The sequence below is a fragment of the Cherax quadricarinatus genome, chromosome 4, assembly GCF_038502225.1.
Source record: "Cherax quadricarinatus isolate ZL_2023a chromosome 4, ASM3850222v1, whole genome shotgun sequence".
NCBI classification, from domain to species: Eukaryota; Metazoa; Arthropoda; class Malacostraca; order Decapoda; family Parastacidae; genus Cherax; species Cherax quadricarinatus.
In genome coordinates this window covers 15686318-15705702 of record NC_091295.1, presented here as the reverse complement: position 1 = coordinate 15705702, position 19385 = coordinate 15686318, and the positions used below count along the sequence as shown (strand labels likewise).

The 19385-nt window shown below is 43.5% G+C and overlaps 1 protein-coding gene across 5 annotated transcripts in view; it reads left to right on the top strand.

Moving 5' to 3' along the window:
- Positions 1-5073, top strand: part of LOC128684185 (probable E3 SUMO-protein ligase RNF212) — a 122127-nt gene extending 117054 nt beyond the window's left edge. For 2 of the 5 annotated variants that reach the window (XM_070094745.1, XM_070094752.1), the window contains 2 exons: positions 3666-3723; positions 4126-5073. In XM_070094745.1, coding sequence (XP_069950846.1) covers positions 3666-3723; positions 4126-4369 — 302 coding nt within the window. In that variant the 3' untranslated portion in view covers positions 4370-5073. The remainder of the gene's footprint in view (positions 1-3665; positions 3724-4125) is intronic. The other 3 variants (XM_070094741.1, XM_070094734.1, XM_070094759.1) reach the window with 3 other exon arrangements.
- Positions 5074-19385: the final 14312 nt, after the last annotated feature.

The window sequence follows — 19385 nt, the reverse complement described above, 5'->3', positions numbered from 1 at the left end:
CAGGCTATAATTTATTGTATTCTTCAGATCCTTTTCCTGATGGGACCTTTAATGAAAGTGCCCTTCTTCTGCGCACTGATATTCCGTACCATCAGCTATTTGTTCGTACCTCGCTGCATTACACAGCAGCCCGTATCCACTTGTATAGGTGGTATATGCTCTGTTCTTTATATCTCTCTCCTTCTCGGGCATTATCCATTCCAGATATTGCCTTTCTTGTTTCGTCATTACCGCCACCGATTCTGTTACTTGGCGATTTTAATGCCCACCACTTCCTCTGGGGGGGGTCTCACTGTGATTCCAGTGGCATTCAGATAGAGGCTTTTCTTCCCACCCACCCCCTCCATGTTTTAAATACAGGTACTCTCACCCATTTTGATCCTCGGACTCGCACTCTCCCTTGCATTGATCTCTCAGTCTGCTCTTCCTCCGCCGCACTAGACTTCACTTGGTCTGTTCTCCCGGACTTACATGACAGCGATCATTTCCAAATCATTCTTACTTCCCCTTCATATTCACCACCTCTTTGCATCCCATGCTGGCAATTTGATCAGGCAAATGGGAACCTTTACTCACACCTAACTGTTTTTAGAGAGGTTCCTTCTTCGTCCTCCATCGATGAGCTTTTACACCTCTTCTCGTCCTCCGTTTTAACTGCAGCTTCTAATTGTATACCCCAAACTTCGGGCAGGCATTCTCAGAAATGCGTGCCTTGGTGGTCTCCTGCTTGTGCTCGTGCAGTACGTTTGAAATGCGCTGCATGGGGCAGGTACCGGTACAATAGAACCACGGAGAGACTTCTTGATTTTAAGCAGAAGCGTGCGATCGCTCGCCGTGTCATCTGTGACGTTAAACGCACTTGCTGGTGAGATTATGTCTCCACCATCACCTCTGCTTCCTCTATGAGTGCAGTCTGGAAAAAAGTACGAAAACTTGAGTGGTAAATATTCTCCTGACCCGGCTCCTGTTCTGCGGGTTGCCGGTGTTGATATAGCAAACCCACTATTTACTCACCTATGTACTCCCACATCATAACTGAAACAATCACATTGAACCTTTTATCCATTGTTGACAGGAATATAATTAAATCATTGTTTTTCACAAAAGCATTTTGGAATATAAATACGTATATCTTTGTATTATACAAATTTCGATTCATTTATAATTAATATTCTACTGTACAACTATGAAATAATTACTTTCCTACTGTACAACTATGATATACTATTTCTTAGTGTTAAGTAGACTGTAAGCCAATAATGTTAAGTTGGCCCATAATGCCAAGGCATAATAGAGGCTCTCTTTGCATTGCATCCCACTATTGTATATACACAATCTCAATGTACTGTTTGCAAAGATATTAAATAAGTAAATAAATAAATAAATTTAATGACTCTGTGATTATTATTATTATTATTATTATTTCTAATATGGCGTCATTTGTGCAAGTCGTCTCGCTACCACATCTCATATTTGTTTATTTATTCTACTGTGGGGTGTATTTATCATCTTTATATGTTGTGCATTGTGTTTATCATATAATTTTGAAAAAATATCATAGATGGATTAATGAAAATGTGTATATTATTGTAATATACGACATTTAAATATGACTCTGTGATTATTATTATCATTACTAATATGACGTCTCGAGATATAAGACACTCTTACTGATTTTAATGTGTACCTGCATGCCAGCACAGTGTGTAAGTTTATTTAGCACAAGCATACATGAGTATAATTATCAGAGTATATATAAAATATGAAATAACTTTTAAAAACACTTAAAATTTTGGAGTTTCCAGACATAATGGAGAGACTTAGTGCTTACGGATCTCACAGAGAATGTAAACAAACAGGGTGGGGCGCGGTGACCGTATTAGAAAGTCAGGTGGGGGGAGCCGTATAGCGAGTTTTGGTCATAATTTGAAATGACCGTATTAGCGGAATGCCGTAAAGGGAAACGCTGTAAGGCCCTTTCCACCTCCAGAACTCCAGTCTTTCTAACTAGTTTTTTCTTGAATCTTGTTATAAATGTTACCATGCTCAAACTTCAGTAGCATGTCCATTATAATCCACATATCCATTCACTGTCTAATTATTATTATTTTATCACACTGGCCGATTCCCACCAAGGCAGGGTGGCCCGAAAAAGAAAAACTTTCACCATCATTCACTCCATCACTGTCTTGCCAGAAGGGTGCTTTACACTACAGTTTTTAAACTGCAACATTAACACCCCTCCTTCAGAGTGCAGGCACTGCACTTCCCATCTCCAGGACTCGAGTCCGGCCTGCCGGTTTCCCTGAACCCCTTCATAAATGTTACTTTGCTCACACTCCAACAGCACGTCAAGTATTAAAAGCTATTTGTCTCCATTCACTCCTATCAAACACGCTCACGCATGCCTGCTGGAAGTCCAAGCCCCTCGCACACAAAACCTCCTTTACCCCCTCTCTCCAACCTTTCCTAGGCCGACCCCTACCCCGCCTTCCTTCCACTACAGACTGATACACTCTTGAAGTCATTCTGTTTCGCTCCATTCTCTCTACATGTCCGAACCACCTCAACAACCCTTCCTCAGCCCTCTGGACAACAGTTTTGGTAATCCCGCACCTCCTCCTAACTTCCAAACTACGAATTCTCTGCATTATATTCACACCACACATTGCCCTCAGACATGACATCTCCACTGCCTCCAGCCTTCTCCTCGCTGCAACATTCATCACCCATGCTTCACACCCATATAAGAGCGTTGGTAAAACTATACTCTCATACATTCCCCTCTTTGCCTCCAAGGACAAAGTTCTTTGTCTCCACAGACTCCTAAGTGCACCACTCACTCTTTTCCCCTCATCAATTCTATGATTCACCTCATCTTTCATAGACCCATCCGCTGACACGTCCACTCCCAAATATCTGAATACATTCACCTCCTCCATACTCTCTCCCTCCAATCTGATATCCAATCTTTCATCACCTAATCTTTTTGTTATCCTCATAACCTTACTCTTTCCTGTATTCACCTTTAATTTTCTTCTTTTGCACACCCTACCAAATTCATCCACCAATCTCTGCAACTTCTCTTCAGAATCTCCCAAGAGCACAGTGTCATCAGCAAAGAGCAGCTGTGACAACTCCCACTTTGTGTGTGATTCTTTATCTTTTAACTCCACGCCTCTTGCCAAGACCCTCGCATTTACTTCTCTTACAACCCCATCTATAAATATATTAAACAACCACGGTGACATCACACATCCTTGTCTAAGGCCTACTTTTACTGGGAAATAATTTCCCTCTTTCCTACATACTCTCTAATATGCTTACAAAAACCTGCTGGATGCTCAACCCCATCAAATTGAAAGCCACCTTCATCTCCTCCCTCCAGTTGTTCCTGGGATAATCTCTACCTTCAACCCCTAGTTTTACACATTCTCTTCGTCATCCTATTCTGCTCCATCCTCGCTACATACCTGAACCTGCTCAACGATCCCTTATTATTATTATAAAAAAGGTGCGCTAAACCTACAAGGGTCATACAGCCAATGATCCCTTAACCCTCTAAATTAGGCTCTTGGTTACCCACACTGCCTTTTAATTTCTTTGCTCTGAATTCTCTGTATAATATGAGCTTATTTACTAAAATCAGCAATATTCATTTTAAGGTGTTGGCTACTTCAAAAGCTCGACTCCCTCTTCTTCTGGGAAGCCTTCACCCACAAGGTATGCAAAATATTGTTTTTATTATAGCTTAGATTAAAAAACTGCTATGAATATAAATTTTGTTTTCCCACAGTATCACAGATTTTGTTTTACAGTATTACATTACATATATGATCATTACTTAAATAGATTGGAAGCTAATATAAAGATTTAAAATAAATATAATGATATTTTTAAAGTCAGGTAATTCAGTAACTGCCCATAATATATGTACGTATACCATATGTATTTAATTACATGCCTTATTAACTTTGCTTGAAAAATTAAATATTTTACACCATGAATACAATGGATTTTAGGACAAAATATAGTTAATAGCTTCTTATCTTTTTTAGTACCTGTAGTAGTACATAAATCCTTTTTTTCTTTTATCCTCGGGAATGTTCCTGGCTCGGTAAACAGACTAGCCATGGTACCAAGTAAACTTCATGCAGCAAGTGCTGGTTTAAAGGCCCTTCAGACGACTCAGCATTCCTCACACCATAACATACCTGGTCATCACGGTAGTCAGCCAGATCTTCGACCTACTTTTTTACAAACTCAACCATTCACAGTTCATTCTTCAAATACAGCCATAACATCACCCAGTTCTTTTATGAACCAAATGCAAGGACACTCTTCAACGTATGGGAAATTTATTATGTAGTTCACGTGATGAGTCTTGCAAGTTAAGAATTTTATCAGCCAAGTTTACTTGTTGTAGAGGAATACTTATTGGCATTACAAATTCATAATTAGTTCTTTACTGTATCAATAAAGTTTTTTTTTTTTTTTTAAGAGTGAGGATGTGTGAATAAAAGAGGTTCTTCTAGGGAAATGGAAGTATTTTTTTTTTGTGTGTGTATATTTTTATATATTAGATGACAAAAATTTTTCCCAAAAAACTTCCCTTTAGGAGTATAACACTGACAACAAAGTATCTAGATTACCCTATGACATACTTTGCAGAAATTATTATTTGTTGACTTTTGTATCTCTTCCCTATGACATACTTTGCAGAAATTATTATTTGTTGACTTTTGTATCTCTAATATAAATATATAATCCCCTAAGTAATCTTCATTTTCCCTTTCCATGGAGTACCCTAGTTTGCTTATCCCTCCTATTTTCCTGGATTTCTCACTCAGAGGTCTACCATCATTGACTGAATCAGTAAGACCAACAGTTATACAATTATTAAAATGTATTCTTTTTAAAATTTGTGTAAATTATTTCCCTTTTGTGTGCAAAAGGTAACCATTATAGAGAGTAAAACTGATGTACTATGTTATTATAATTTTAGTGGATAGTTTTATTTTCCTGTTTCTGATAATTTCTTAGGCAATAATTTCAGTAATAATCAGGTAATCATTTCAGTAAAAAAATAAAAACTGAAGTACTATTACTTTTACCCACTAATACGCTTAAATATCTACATTATAAAGAACTCTCTTAAGAATAAAAAGGCACAATACCATGACCGGAGGAGTACGCAGAGAACCCACACATAGGAAACTGGATCTTATGACACTGTTTCAGTCCAGCTTAGATTGACTGGCCTCTTCAAGGGTGGCTCCTTGGCATGGTGAAGAGGCTCTTGGTCTGAGGAATTAGACCTGTCGGTCTTCTTCCTCAGACCGAACCTAATTACCCCCCTATCCCATCCTCCCCTTTTTCCTTTCCTCCTCCTCCTCCCCACCCCTCCCTTTTGCCCTTCCTCTTTTTGGCCTTTGGGATTTCTCCCACAGGCACGCTAGTTCCTAGGTAGGGGAAAGGATACCGGGGTCCATCCCATTCCGTTGAGGTTCTTGGCAGTGGCGTAGTTTGCCGTGGAATCTGGATCGCCTGGGGATGTCCCGATCCCTCTCCGGTATCCCGGAGTAGCTTTGGGTGTCTTTCGGGCGACGGGTGTATCTCTGGAAGCCACCTTTCGGATTCCGGGGGTGGTGGCCGAAGGAGGTATGCTTTGTGGCGGATATCCGGCCGCCCTCTCTTTTGTCCACCGAGGTAGCTCGGCAGATGTGAGGTTGCTATCCCGGATTGTTAATTTACTAGCATGATGGGTAGGGTATGGCACGGGTTCCATGCTGCATCTGCGCTACTTGCGGTGCTGAGGTCCTCTTGGGCGCGGAGGGAGATTTCTGGCCCTTTCATTCCTCTTAGGAACTATCCCTCCCCGGTTCCCCCTTTTTTTATTCTTTTTTTCATTTTTATTTTCTTTTCTTCTTTCTTTTTTTTTCTTAAAAACAAAAAGAAAGAAGTAACCTAACCATGACAGCCCTAGTCCATGAACCTACTACCCCCGGGCCCCTTCTTGATACCGCACCCCGTTCTGACCCCGCCTCGTCTTTGGACCACTCTTCAGACACTCCTCATGCCTCTGTACCTCTTGCCGGTGCTGTTTCCTCACCCGCTTCAGGTACTGAGGCCTCGACTGACTCCTTCGATTTATCGGACTTTCGCTCTCCTCTGACTATGCTTCCGGCTTCCCTCTACGGTGCGGCAATTTTCAAATCGCCGACCCGTTCCACGTCGGACCAACTCTGGTCCCACGCCTAAACGCCAACGACAATTACCTGCTGATGATACTTCTCCACCTTCTCGTTCTTCTCAGAAACGATCGACACGTCCTTCACTACCTTTCCACGCTCAGTTTCAGACTGAACAATGGACTAAATTCTTCACTTTACGACCGACTTCCTCTACTGCCTATCTTTCTGACCACAGTATTGGCAAGGCACTCCTACGCCATGTTGATAAAGATATTTCTTTTCATGCTCTTAAGAGCGGTACGCGCATCATCACCGTACAGAATGCTTCCCAGGCTCATGAGCTCTCTCGTCTTTCCCATATCGATACTGTTCCTGTCACTCTTGAAAAACATCATTCCCTCAATTCTTGTAGTGGTACCGTCATTCTGCCCCATACCATAGTTCAACAAAATTTCCAGACATGTGGCACTGACATTCTTGAACAGCTGGAACTCCAAGAACTCCCAATCCTCAAGGTAGACACTTACGTTCTTCCTGCCCGCGGGCAGAGACGATACCCTAGCAATGTGGCTCGTTTAAATTTTGACAGCCGAGAACTCCCATCCTCAGTTTATATAGCAGGACATCGGTTACTAGTTCGAAAGGTGATCCCTACACCACAACAGTGTAGAAATTGCTGGCGATTTGGCCATCCAGCGAAATATTGCAGATCTATCGCCGAATGCCCAGTCTGTGGTGCCGATGACCATTCTAATACGTCTTGCAATCGATCTCCCTCTTGCCTTAACTGTCATGAGGCTCACCCTTCGTACTCTCGCCATTGTCAAGTCTATTTAAACAAGCGGGAAATCCGTTATCTCAAAGAGACAGAAGGTCTCCCTTATGCCATGGCAGTTTCTCATCTCCGCCTCCAAGGGAGACTCCCACGTGTTTCTTATTCCCGTGTTTCAAAACGCCCCCCCACTTCTGGTATCCCATCTTCTACATCCACCTCTGTGGTTACCTCTCCCATAGTCACTCCTGTATCTAATCCTTTTGCTGTCCTCGGCTCAGACGTCCCTACTTCAACACCTCAGTCTGATCTCGCTTCGTGTTCTCTCTCACAAGCCTCAGTATCGACGAGACCTCGTACGACACCTCCTCCCAATCGTCCCTCTACTTCTCAAAAGTCAAAAAAAGGTCCGTTAACACCACCTACCCATCTTCCACCTCCTCATTTTACCCTCCCTGTCTCTGTCCCTGGTTCTCCCCCTCTCACTGGCTCAGTTACAAGTGTAGAGGTTCACCCTCCTCCTCGTACTGTACCTTCCTCCCCTGTTCCCTCCCAAGTTTCTTCCTCTTCTGCCACCTCCCAGGTTTCTGCCTCTTCTGTCCCCTGCCATGCTTCTCCAGTTCCCTCCACCCTTTTGCCCCCTCCTACCTTGGTACAGTCCAATACAGTTCCAATCTTTACTCATCCTCCCCCTACCATTTCCAATATTGTCTCCCATACGACGTCTCTGAATTCCGAAACACTTGAAGCAATCTCTGAATATATTGCAGAGACCAAACCATCAATGGACACTGATCCACCTTCCACTCTTTCTCTCTCCTCTGCTCCATCTGCGCAACTCCTTTCTTCACAGCGCACCGTTCCTTCGTTGCTTGAACGTTTTCCACTGCCTCCGCATGTGGACTTTTCTAACCCCTCTAGTCCATAGGTACCCTTACCTGCGGATTTCAAGTATCTTTATCATTGCCAATCATGGCCTATCTACAGTGGAATATACGCGGCCTCAGGGGTAATCGGGGTGAGCTTCAGATGTTAATCTCCCAGTTTGCCCCTGTTGGTGTTTGCTTACAGGAACCAAAATTACACTCTGCTGTTATTTCTCCCATCTCAGGCTATAATTTATTGTATTCTTCAGATCCTTTTCCTGATGGGACCTTTAATGAAAGTGCCCTTCTTCTGCGCACTGATATTCCGTACCATCAGATAGTTGTTCATACTTCGCTGCATTACACAGCAGCCCGTATCCACTTACATAGGTGGTATACGCTCTGTTCTTTATATCTCTCTCCTCGGGCATTATCTATTCTGGATATTGCTTTCCTTGTTTCGTCATTACCGCCACCGATTCTGTTACTTGGTGATTTTAATGCCCACCATTTCCTCTGGGGGGGGGTCTCACTGTGATTCCCGTGGAATTCAGTTAGAGGCTTTTCTTGCCACCCACCCCCTCCATGTTTTAAATACAGGTACTCACACCCATTTTGATCCTCGGACTCATACTCTCTCTTGCATCGATCTCTCAGTCTGCTCTTCCTCCGCCGCATTAGACTTCACTTGGTCTGTTCTCCCGGACTTACATGACAGCGATCATTTCCCAATCATTCTTACTTCCCCTTCATATTCGCCACCTCTTTGCACCCCACGCTGGCAATTTGATCGGGCAAATTGGAACCTTTACTCACACCTAACTGTTTTTAAAGAGGTTCCTTCTTCGTCCTCCATCGATGAGCTTTTACACCTCTTCTCGTCCTCCGTTTTCACCGCAGCTTCTCATTCTATTCCCAAAACTTTGGGCAGGCATTCTCAGAAATGCGTGCCTTGGTGGTCTCCTGCTTGTGCTCGTGCAGTACGTTTGAAACGCGCTGCATGGGGCAGGTACCGGTACAATAGAACCACAGAGAGACTCCTTGATTTTAAACAGAAGCGTGCGATCACTCGCCGTGTCATCCGTGACGCTAAACGCACTTGCTGGCGAGATTATGTCTCCACCATCACCTCTGCTTCCTCTATGAGTGCAGTCTGGAAAAAAGTACGAAAACTGAGTGGTAAATATTCTCCTGACCCGGCTCCTGTTCTGCGGGTTGCCGGTGTTGATATAGCAAACCCACTAGATGTTGCCAATGAAATTGGCAATCATCTGGTCCGTATTTCTCAGGGACTCCATCTATGCCCCTCATTTCTTTCCTCAAAGTCTGCCAGAGAGTTAGCACCCTTGGACTTTTCTTCTCTCAGAGAAGAACAGTATAATGTCCCTTTTACACTTCAAGAACTGGAGGCGACACTCTCAGCTTGTCGATCATCGGCAGCTGGGCCCGACGACATTCATATTCGTATGCTACAACATTTACATCAGTCAGCCCTTGCAGTCCTATTACCCCTTTATAATCTTATTTGGTCACAAGGAGTTCTTCCACAGCTGTGGAAATCCGCCATTGTTCTCCCTTTCCGCAAACCAGGCACTACGGGACATGAAACCTCCCACTATCGTCCCATTGCTCTTACCAGTGCAGTTTGCAAAGTAATGGAACGCCTAGTAAATAGACGTTTAGTGTGGTATTTAGAGACAACAGTCTCTCCACTCGTCGATATGGCTTTCGTAAGGGACGTTCTACCATAGACCCCTTGCTACGCTTGGATACATATGTTCGTAATGCCTTTGCGAATAACCACTCAGTTATTGCCATATTTTTTGACATTGAGAAGGCATATGACACAACTTGGAGGCATAATATTTTAGCCCAAGCCCACTCCTTAGGCCTTCGAGGCAACCTACCATCCTTCCTTAAGAACTTTTTAACTGACAGGCATTTCCGTGTTCGGGTTAATAATGTGCTCTCCCCGGACTTTATCCAAGCTGAAAGTGTCCCCCAGGGATGTGTTCTGAGCACAACACTTTTTCTCCTTGCTATTAATGATTTGGCCTCTAGTCTTCCATCAAATATTTGGTCATCACTCTATGTTGATGACTTCGCTATTGCCTGTGCAGGCGCTGACTGTCACCTCATTACAGTTTCTCTCCAACATGCAGTCGACCGTGTTTCCAATTGGGCCACCACATGTGGGTTTAAATTTTCCAGCACTAAAACCCACCAAATTACTTTCACTAGACACTCTGTCATCTCCGATCATCCTTTGTACCTCTATGGCTCCCATATCCCTGAACGTGATACAGTCAAGTTTCTGGCCTCCTCTTTGATCGTAGGTTATCCTGGAAACCTCACATTACCTCTCTGAAGGCAACTTGTCACAGCCGGCTGAACCTTCTTAAAACCCTTGCTCATCTTTCATGGGGAGCTGATCGTCGAACCCTCCTTCGCCTACATTCCACCCTTATTTTATCGAAACTTGATTATGGTGACCAGATCTATTCAGCGGCATCTCCTGCTACTCTCTCTAGCCTTAACCCCATTCATCACCAAGGATTAAGTTTATGCCTTGGTGCTTTTTGCTCTTCCCCTGTCGAGAGCCTCTATGCAGAAGCGAACGTTCCATCCTTATCCGATCGCCGTGATGCCCATTGCCTGCGCTACTATGTACGCTCTCATGATCTCCGCAATCCTTCCATTTATAGAATGGTCACTGATATTAGTAGACATTCTTTATTTGTTCGCCGCCCCTGTTTACTCCGTCCCTTCACTCTTCGCCTTCATTCGCTCTTGTCTTCTCTTCTGATGAAGATTTAATTTCCTCGTGTTTACCATATCTGAGTAATTGAAATTTCTCATCGTTGAACTTCATATTGTTTTCTGCAGCCCACTGAAAGATTTGGTTGATGTCCGCCTGGAGCTTTGCAGTGTCTGCAATGGAAGACACTGTCATGCAGATTCGGGTGTCATCTGCAAAGGAAGACACGGTGCTGTGGCTGACATCCTTGTCTATGTCGGATATGAGGATGAGGAACAAGATGGGAGCGAGTACTGTGCCTTGTGGAACAGAGCTTTTCACCGTAGCTGCCTCGGACTTTACTCTGTTGACGACTACTCTCTGTGTTCTGTTAGTGAGGAAATTATAGATCCATCGACCGACTTTTCCTGTTATTCCTTTAGCACGCATTTTGTGCGCTATTACGCCATGGTCACACTTGTCGAAGGCTTTTGCAAAGTCTGTATACATTACATCTGCATTCTTTTTGTCTTCTAGTGCATTTAGGACCTTGTCGTAGTGGTCCAATAGTTGAGACAGACAGGAGCGACATGTTCTAAACCCATGTTGCCCTGGGTTGTGTAACTGATGGGTTTCTAGATGGGTGGTGATCTTGCTTCTTAGGACCCTTTCAAAAGACTCCAACCGCGACATTCCCAACGCAACTGAGCAACCTATACTACAACCCACTCGTTCCCCGAATTAAGCCTGAATGCCTTCCACATCCCCCCCCAGGCGCTGTATAGTCCTCCGGGTTTAGCGCTTCCCCCTTGATTATAATAATAATAATACAACCCACTCACTGTTCCCTCTGCCACCAACCCCCATTTCACAAACCTCACCCCAACAGCTGTCCCTTATGGGCATTCTGACCCCACCCCCATCATCACAAACCCCACCTACACCACAGCCCCATATAGGCCCCCACCAAGGCTCTCGCTCTCCCAACCCCAATATTCTTGCATGACCACAATGATAGAAAAGAAACAAAGTTTGGTACACAAACGCGGATGGAATAACGAATAAACATGAGGAGTGGAACGAAAGAATCAGTGAAAAATCCCCAGACATCATAGCAGTCACAGAAACAAAACTCACTGAGACAATAACAGACATAATCTTCCCAACGGGATATCAGATCCTGAGGAAAGATAGAAGGAGTAGAGGGGGAGGAGGGGTTGCACTGCTCATAAAACACCAATGGGGATTTGAGGAAATGGAAGGCATGGACATGATTGGAGAAAGAGACTACATTGTAGGTACAATTCAGTCCGGAGAACATAAAATAGTCATTGGAGTGATGTATAACCCACCACAGAACTGCAGGAGGCCAAGAGAGGAGTACGAAGAAAACAACAGGGTGATGGTGGACACACTGGCTGAGGTGGCAAGAAGAGCTCACTCGAGCAGAGCAAAGTTACTGGTAATGGGCGATTTCAACCACAGGGAGATCGACTGGGAAAACCTGGAGCCACATGGGGGTCCCGAAACATGGAGAGCCGAGATGATGGATGTGGTACTTGAAAACCTCATGTATCAACATGTCAGGGACACAACCAGAGAGAGAGGGGAGGATGAGCCAGCAAGACTGGATCTTGTGTTCACCCTGAGCAGTTCAGACATTGAGAACATCACTTATGAGAGGCCCCTTGGAGCTAGCGATCACGTGGTTCTGAGTTTTGATTATATAGTAGAGTTACAAGTGGAGAAGGTAACAGGAACTGAAGGGGACAGGCCAAACTATAAAAGGGGGGACTACACAGGTATGAGAAACTTCCTGCAGGAGGTTCAGTGGGACAGAGAAATGGTAGGAAAATCAGCAACCGAGATGATGGAATATGTGGCAACAAAGTGCAAGGAGGCAGAGGAAAGGTTTGTTCCCAAGGGAAACAGAAATAATAGGAAGACCAAAACGAGTCCTTGGTTTACCCGAAGGTGTAGGGAGGCAAAATCTAAGTGCAACAGAGAATGGAAAAGGTACAGGAGGCATAGGACCCAGGAAAACAAGGAGATTAGTAGAAGAGCCAGAAACGAGTATGCACAGATAAGGAGGGAGGCCCAGCGACAGTATGAAAACGACATAGCATCAAAAGTCAAATCTGACCCGAAACTACTGTATAGCCACATCCCCTCATGGAAGGTTCCTTGATGTTGGTGAGGGGCTCTTGATTTAGGGAATTGGAACTGTGCTCCAGTTCCCCGAATTAAGCCTGAATGCCTTCCACATCCCCCCCCCGGGCGCTGTATAATCCTACGGGTTTAGCGCTTCCCCTTTGATTATAATAATAATAATGTATAGCCACATTAGGAGGAAGACAACAGTCAAGGACCAGGTGATAAGGCTGAGGAAAGAAGGTGGAGAACTCACAAGAAACGATCAAGAGGTATGTGAGGAGCTCAACACGAGATTTAAGGAAGTATTTACAGTAGAGACAGGAAGGACTCTGGGGGGACAGATCAGATGGGGACACCAGCAAGGAATACACCAACAAGTGTTGGACGACATACATACAGATGAGGAGGAGGTGAAGAAACTGCTAAGGGACATCGATACCTCAAAGGCAATGGGACCGGACAACATCTCCCCGTGGGTCCTTAGAGAGGGGGCAGATATGTTGTGCGTGCCACTTACCACAATCTTCAACACGTCCCTGGAAACTGGGCAACTACCTGAGGTATGGAAGACGGCAAATGTAGCTCCCATTTTTAAAAAAGGAGACAGAAAAGAGGAACTAAACTATAGACCTGTGTCATTGACGTGTATAGTATGCAAAGTTATGGAGAAGATTATCAGGAGGAGAGTGGTGGAGCACCTGGAACGGAACAAGAGTATAAATGCCTACCAGCACGGATTCATGGAAGGCAAATCCTGTGTCACAAACCTTCTGGAGTTTTATGATAAAATAACAGAAGTAAGACACGAGAGAGAGGGGTGGGTTGATTGCATCTTCTTGGACTGCAAGAAGGCCTTTGACACAGTTCCTCACAAGAGAGTAGTGCAGAAGCTAGAGCATCAGGCGCATATAACAGGAAGGGCACTGCAATGGATCAGAGAATACCTGACAGGGAGGCAACAACGAGTCATGGTACGTAATGATGTATCACAGTGGGCACCTGTGACGAGCGGGGTCCCACAGGGGTCGGTCCTAGGACCAGTGCTATGTTTGGTATATGTGAACGACATGATGGAAGGGTTAGACTCAGAAGTGTCCCTGTTTGCAGATGATGTGAAGTTAATGAGGAGAATTAAATCTGATGAGGACCAGGCAGGACTTCAAAGAGACCTGGACAGACTGGACACCTGATCCAGCAAATGGCTTCTTGAATTTAATCCTGCCAAATGCAAAGTCATGAAGATAGGGGAAGGGCACAGAAGACCACAGACAGAATATAGGCTAGGTGGCCAAAGACTGCAAACCTCACTCAAGGAGAAAGATCTTGGGGTGAGTATAACACCGAGCATGTCTCCGGAAGCACATCAATCAGATAACTGCTGCAGCATATGGGCGCCTGGCAAACCTGAGAACAGCATTCCGATACCTTAGTAAGGAATCATTCAAGACACTGTACACCGTGTATGTCAGGCCCATACTGGAGTATGCAGCACCTGTTTGGAACCAGCACTTGATAAAGCACGTCAAGAAACTAGAGAAAGTACAAAGGTTTACGACAAGGTTAGTTCCAGAGCTAAGGGGAATGTCCTATGAAGAAAGATTAAGGGAAATCGGCCTGACGACACTGGAGGACAGGAGGGTCAGGGGAGACATGATAACGACATATAAAATACTGTGTGGAATAGACAAGGTGGACAAAGACAGGATGTTCCAGGGAGGGGGACACAGAAACAAGAGGCCACAATTGGAAGTTGAAGACACAAATGAGTCAGAGATATATTAGGAAGTATTTCTTCAGTCACAGAGTTGTAAGACAGTGGAATAGCCTAGAAAATGACGTAGTGGAGGCAGGAACCATACACAGTTTTAAGACGAGGTTTGATAAAGCTCATGGAGCGGGGAGAGAGAGGGCCCAGTAGCAACCGGTGAAGAGGCGGGGCCAGGAGCTAAGACTCGATCCCTGCAACCACAAATAGGTGAGTACGTGGTAATGCTTTATTTACAGCTAGCAAAGTCAGGGTATTTCTCCAGAATGGTCTGTAATATACCACTGTGGATAAAATACTTTGCCATTTCTTGAACATTTCTCAGTGAGTTGTCTCTAAATTCATTAATTTGATCACACTCCAGTACATAATGACGCAAGGTGTGACAATAATCCATCTAGCAAGGTTTACATTTCATTTGGTCTACATCTGGTGGTGGTGATTTAACCTGCCATAGATACTTGTAACCCAGCCAGAGCTGGGCGGTAGTGACATCCAAGAGTCCGCTTGTCTTGTTGGATGCACCATAGACATGTGGCTCCTCCTGCATGATGAAATGATGATAGATGGACTGACTTGTGTCAATCTCCCTAAGTCTTAAGTCAATAAAGTTTAATTGAAGTTCTTTTCGTATTATTGTTCTCAAACTGCAAACTGACAACCCAAGAATGTAATCTACTCCCTCTTTGAAAGCATACAGCTTAGCCAATTTATCAGTTCTATCATGCCTCTGAAGACCAATGTGAGATGGAATCCACAGCATGTGCACTCTGACTCCACTGTCCACAATCTTACCATACCTATATCTGGCTTCTGACACAAGCATGCCACAATTTATACTTAATGAGTTGAGAGCATTTATGGATGACAGAGAATCAGCTACAATTAAAGTGTCAACCTTAGATACATGGACGCATTTGAGTGCAAGGAGTATGGTAAACAGTTCTGTTTGAAGGGTAGAGGCCCAGTTATTGATACGTGCTCCAATTTCTTTATGAGAGCCATCACTCTGTATGACAACAGCAACACTACCAGTTGCACCAGTGGACTGGCGAACAGAACCATCAATGTAAATAATTTATGAAAGAGTGTTCTGTGTGACTAAGTTATCAATACAGCTTTTAAGGCATCGTGTTTGGCTTCAAGACAAAGCTTTGGTTATGATTTAACTGTTCAGGAACAGTTAATGGACTTAATGTATCTACCATTTTACGAGACACTGGATGCACATGTATAGTCATTTCTGATAAGCTGTTCCCTAACCTTAAAGAAACTCATTCCTCTGCTATACTTTCAGACTACTTGGGCCGTACGGACACTTTTCCTACCAACCGTTGTTACATTAGGTCTAAATGGTTCACAGGTTGGTCTGAAGCCGTACTAGCTCCCACCACTTCTTGCTCCGTGCTAATAGGTAATGTAAAAGGTGTCATTCTTCCTTCTGAGATTGACCTTTGATCACCAAAGATGGACATAAGTGTTTCAGATCCTCTTCCTGTAGAGTCAGAGAAGCCCCTCGAAAGTTCAAATGAGACAATGTCTCGTGAGATTCATGTGGGATTAAAAACCATTGATGCTACTCTCGAAAGCGAGGTAGTAGGATCACCGGTTCACTTGTTAGATGAAAGTAAAGATATCACCTCCGATACCATAAATGTCTTGACTAGGGCTCAGACCAAAGCCCAGGCTTCTCCTACTGTCCATCCTTTGATTTTCCCTGACTTTAAGCCTTTAGATATATCGAAGGACTCCTTTGTCAATTTACAACGTAATTGCCCTTCTCTTCAGAATTGCCATAATGCCGCTAAACAAAATCAAGTTATCCAAAGGAAAAACTTTTCATATAAATTTGAATATATAAAAGGAATCTTGTACAAGTCAGTATTCAAATTAAATTCGGATGAGATAGACTATTCCATCTTAGTTGTTCCAAGTCAATGCAGAGAGAGTGTTCCTAAAATGGCTCATGACCTGCCAGTGGCCAGACATTTCTCGCATCGTAAAACCTTAAATAAAATTAGGGAAACCTATTTTTGGCCAAAAATGTCCTCAGATATCACTACCTATTGTAGATCGTGTAAAGTTTGCCAACTGTCATCCTCCCGAGGTACCAGGCGAGTACCTATGGTCAAAATGCCTATCTTTACGGTACCTTTCGAAAGAGTAGCTATTGACATCGTTGGTCCTTTATCTCCACTTTCATCTGGGGGACATAGATATATATTAACATTAGTTGATTATGCTTCGAGTTTCCCTGAAGCCATACCCTTAAAGACCATAACCACTACAGAGGTGGCTGAAGCCCTTTTGTCCATCTTCTCTAGAGTGGGCATCCCTAGATTATTATTATTATTATAATCAAGGGGGAAGCGCTAAACCCGGAGGATTATACAGCGCCTGGGGGGGGATGTGGAAGGCATTCAGGCTTAATTCGGGGAACTGGAGCACAGATCCAATTCCCTAAATCAAGAGCCCCTCACCAACATCAAGGAACCTTCCTTGAGGGGCGGGCATCCCTAGAGAAATTTTGTCTGACCGTGGGACACAATTCACATCTGACTTAATGCAACATCTATACCAACTTCTGGGAGTGAAGCCTCTCTTCACCACACCCTATCATCCCAGCTGTAATGGGAGGATTGAGCGCCAGCATTCGATTCTCAAGTCCATTTTAAGGAAACTTTGGTCCCTTAAACCTAAGGAGTGGCATCGTTACCTACCCTGTGCTTTGTTTGCCATGAGGGAAGTTCCCAGTGACTCTTTGGGGTTTTCACCTTTTGAACTTCTCTATGGTAGACAGGCCAGAGGCCCATTGTCCATCCTTCATGACTTATGGACTAATGTGGAGGTGAGTGCTGAGGTTCAGTCTTCTTACCAGTTTCTCCTTGACCTTAGATCCAAACTTGAGGAGACCTCTGACATAGTTTCGAAAAACCTAAGCTTGTCAATGGACCAGTACAAAACCTATTTTGATTCCAAAAGTCAGAGGAGAAGTTTTAAAATAGGGGATGAAGTTCTTGTACTTTGGCCTATCAAGTCAAATAAATTATTAGTAGCATGGAAAGGTCCATATAAAGTATTAAAAATTTGTGGGAAAGTTGACTACCTCATAGAAGTCAAGGGGAAACCTAAGCTTTATCATATCAACATCCTTAAGAAATATTACCGAAGAAATTCGGTTAACTGCCTTAATAACTTTGACTTAGCTTTTCCACACGAACTTGATGCGACAACTGAAGAATGTAAGGTGTGCTTAATTGACACCTCTAACTTAGACTATGATAAAGAACTACATGACTTGGTGACTCTTGACCACTCGGGCGCAACCAACATTAATATTAATGAATCTTTGGATAACCATAAGAGACATGTACTACTTCAGTGTGTAACTTTTCAGACGTCTTTACTGATATTCCAGGTGTTACATCCACGGTAGTCCATAAGACTGACTTAGTGACGGACAATCCTATCAAACGAAAATTATACCCAGTTCCAGTTCACCTTAGGGATGCATTTGACCGAGAGGTAGACAAATTATTAAAACTAAAGATCATTGAACCTTCAGTATCTGCTTATTGCTCACCAGTAGTCATGGTTAAGGAGGAGGATAATTCATATAGACTTGCTATTGACTTCAGAGGCCTTAATGCTATAACTCGGTGGGATGCTGAGCCTATGCCCTTAATAGATAGCGATCTACACAAATTTTATGACTTTTCCTTCTTTTCAGAGTTTGAAATTGCGCAGGCATATCATCAAGTAATGTTAGATCCTTCTTCTAAGCAGCACACCGCTTTTCCTACACACCAAGGACTGATGCAGTATAGAACTATGCCCTTCGGTTTGGTAACTGCCTGTGCTACCTACGTGAGACTGATGAGAAAGGTCTTCGGTAATATGCCAAATGTTTGTTTATTTTGATAACATTTACGTAATGACATCCACATGGGGCGAACATATCCAAACATTAACATCAGTTTTGCGTAGGTTACGCTCACATGGCCTCACTGCCAAGCCGAAGAAATGCTTCCTTGGGTATAACAAGATTAGATATCTTGGACTGATACTTTCTAATAACTCTCTGCAGCCTCTTCCCAGTAAAATCAAAGCTTTATTAGAATTTAAATTCCCCAAAACCAAGAAGCTCATGCGTAGCTTTCTTGGTTCTGTAAATTTTTATGCACGGTTTATCCCGAACCTTACTGATGTTACAGGCATCTTATCCGACTTCCTTAAAAAGTCTGTGAAGGAACCTCTTGAACTTTCCGACGTAGCTCAGGAAAAGTTTAATGAGATTAAAAATATCTTCTCGAAAGACCCTATACTTAAGATTCCAGATATGAATAAAACATTTTGTTTAAGAACTGATGCCTCCAATACTGGCTTAGGTGCGGTGTTACTACAATACCATGATGGTACTCCCCTGTATGCTTCCTAAGCCGGAAACTCCTTCCCGCAGAAACGAGATACTCCACCATAGAAAAGGAATGTTTGGCCCTTGTGTGGGGTATCTCCAAACTTAAATTTTATTTGCTGGGAAAAGAATTCATTTTAGAAAAGGACCACAAACCTTTGATATACCTATAAACTTTTAAGGGAACCAACAGTCGCCTCTTGAGGTGGACATTGGCACTCCAGGCTTTTAAGTTCCATATTGTGTATATCAATGGTTCATCCAATTATTTCTCTGACTGGTTAAGTCGTGACAGTCAGTAGAAGATTTCTTGCCTTACGCGACTTCCATGTGTTAGAACTTTTTCCTCGCCTATTCTTCTTATACAGTGGACCCCCGCATAACGATGGCATCACATAGCGATTATTTCGCATACCGCTTACTTTAATCGCAAAAATTTTGCCTCACATACCGCTTAAAAACCCGCTTACCGATTTTCGTCCG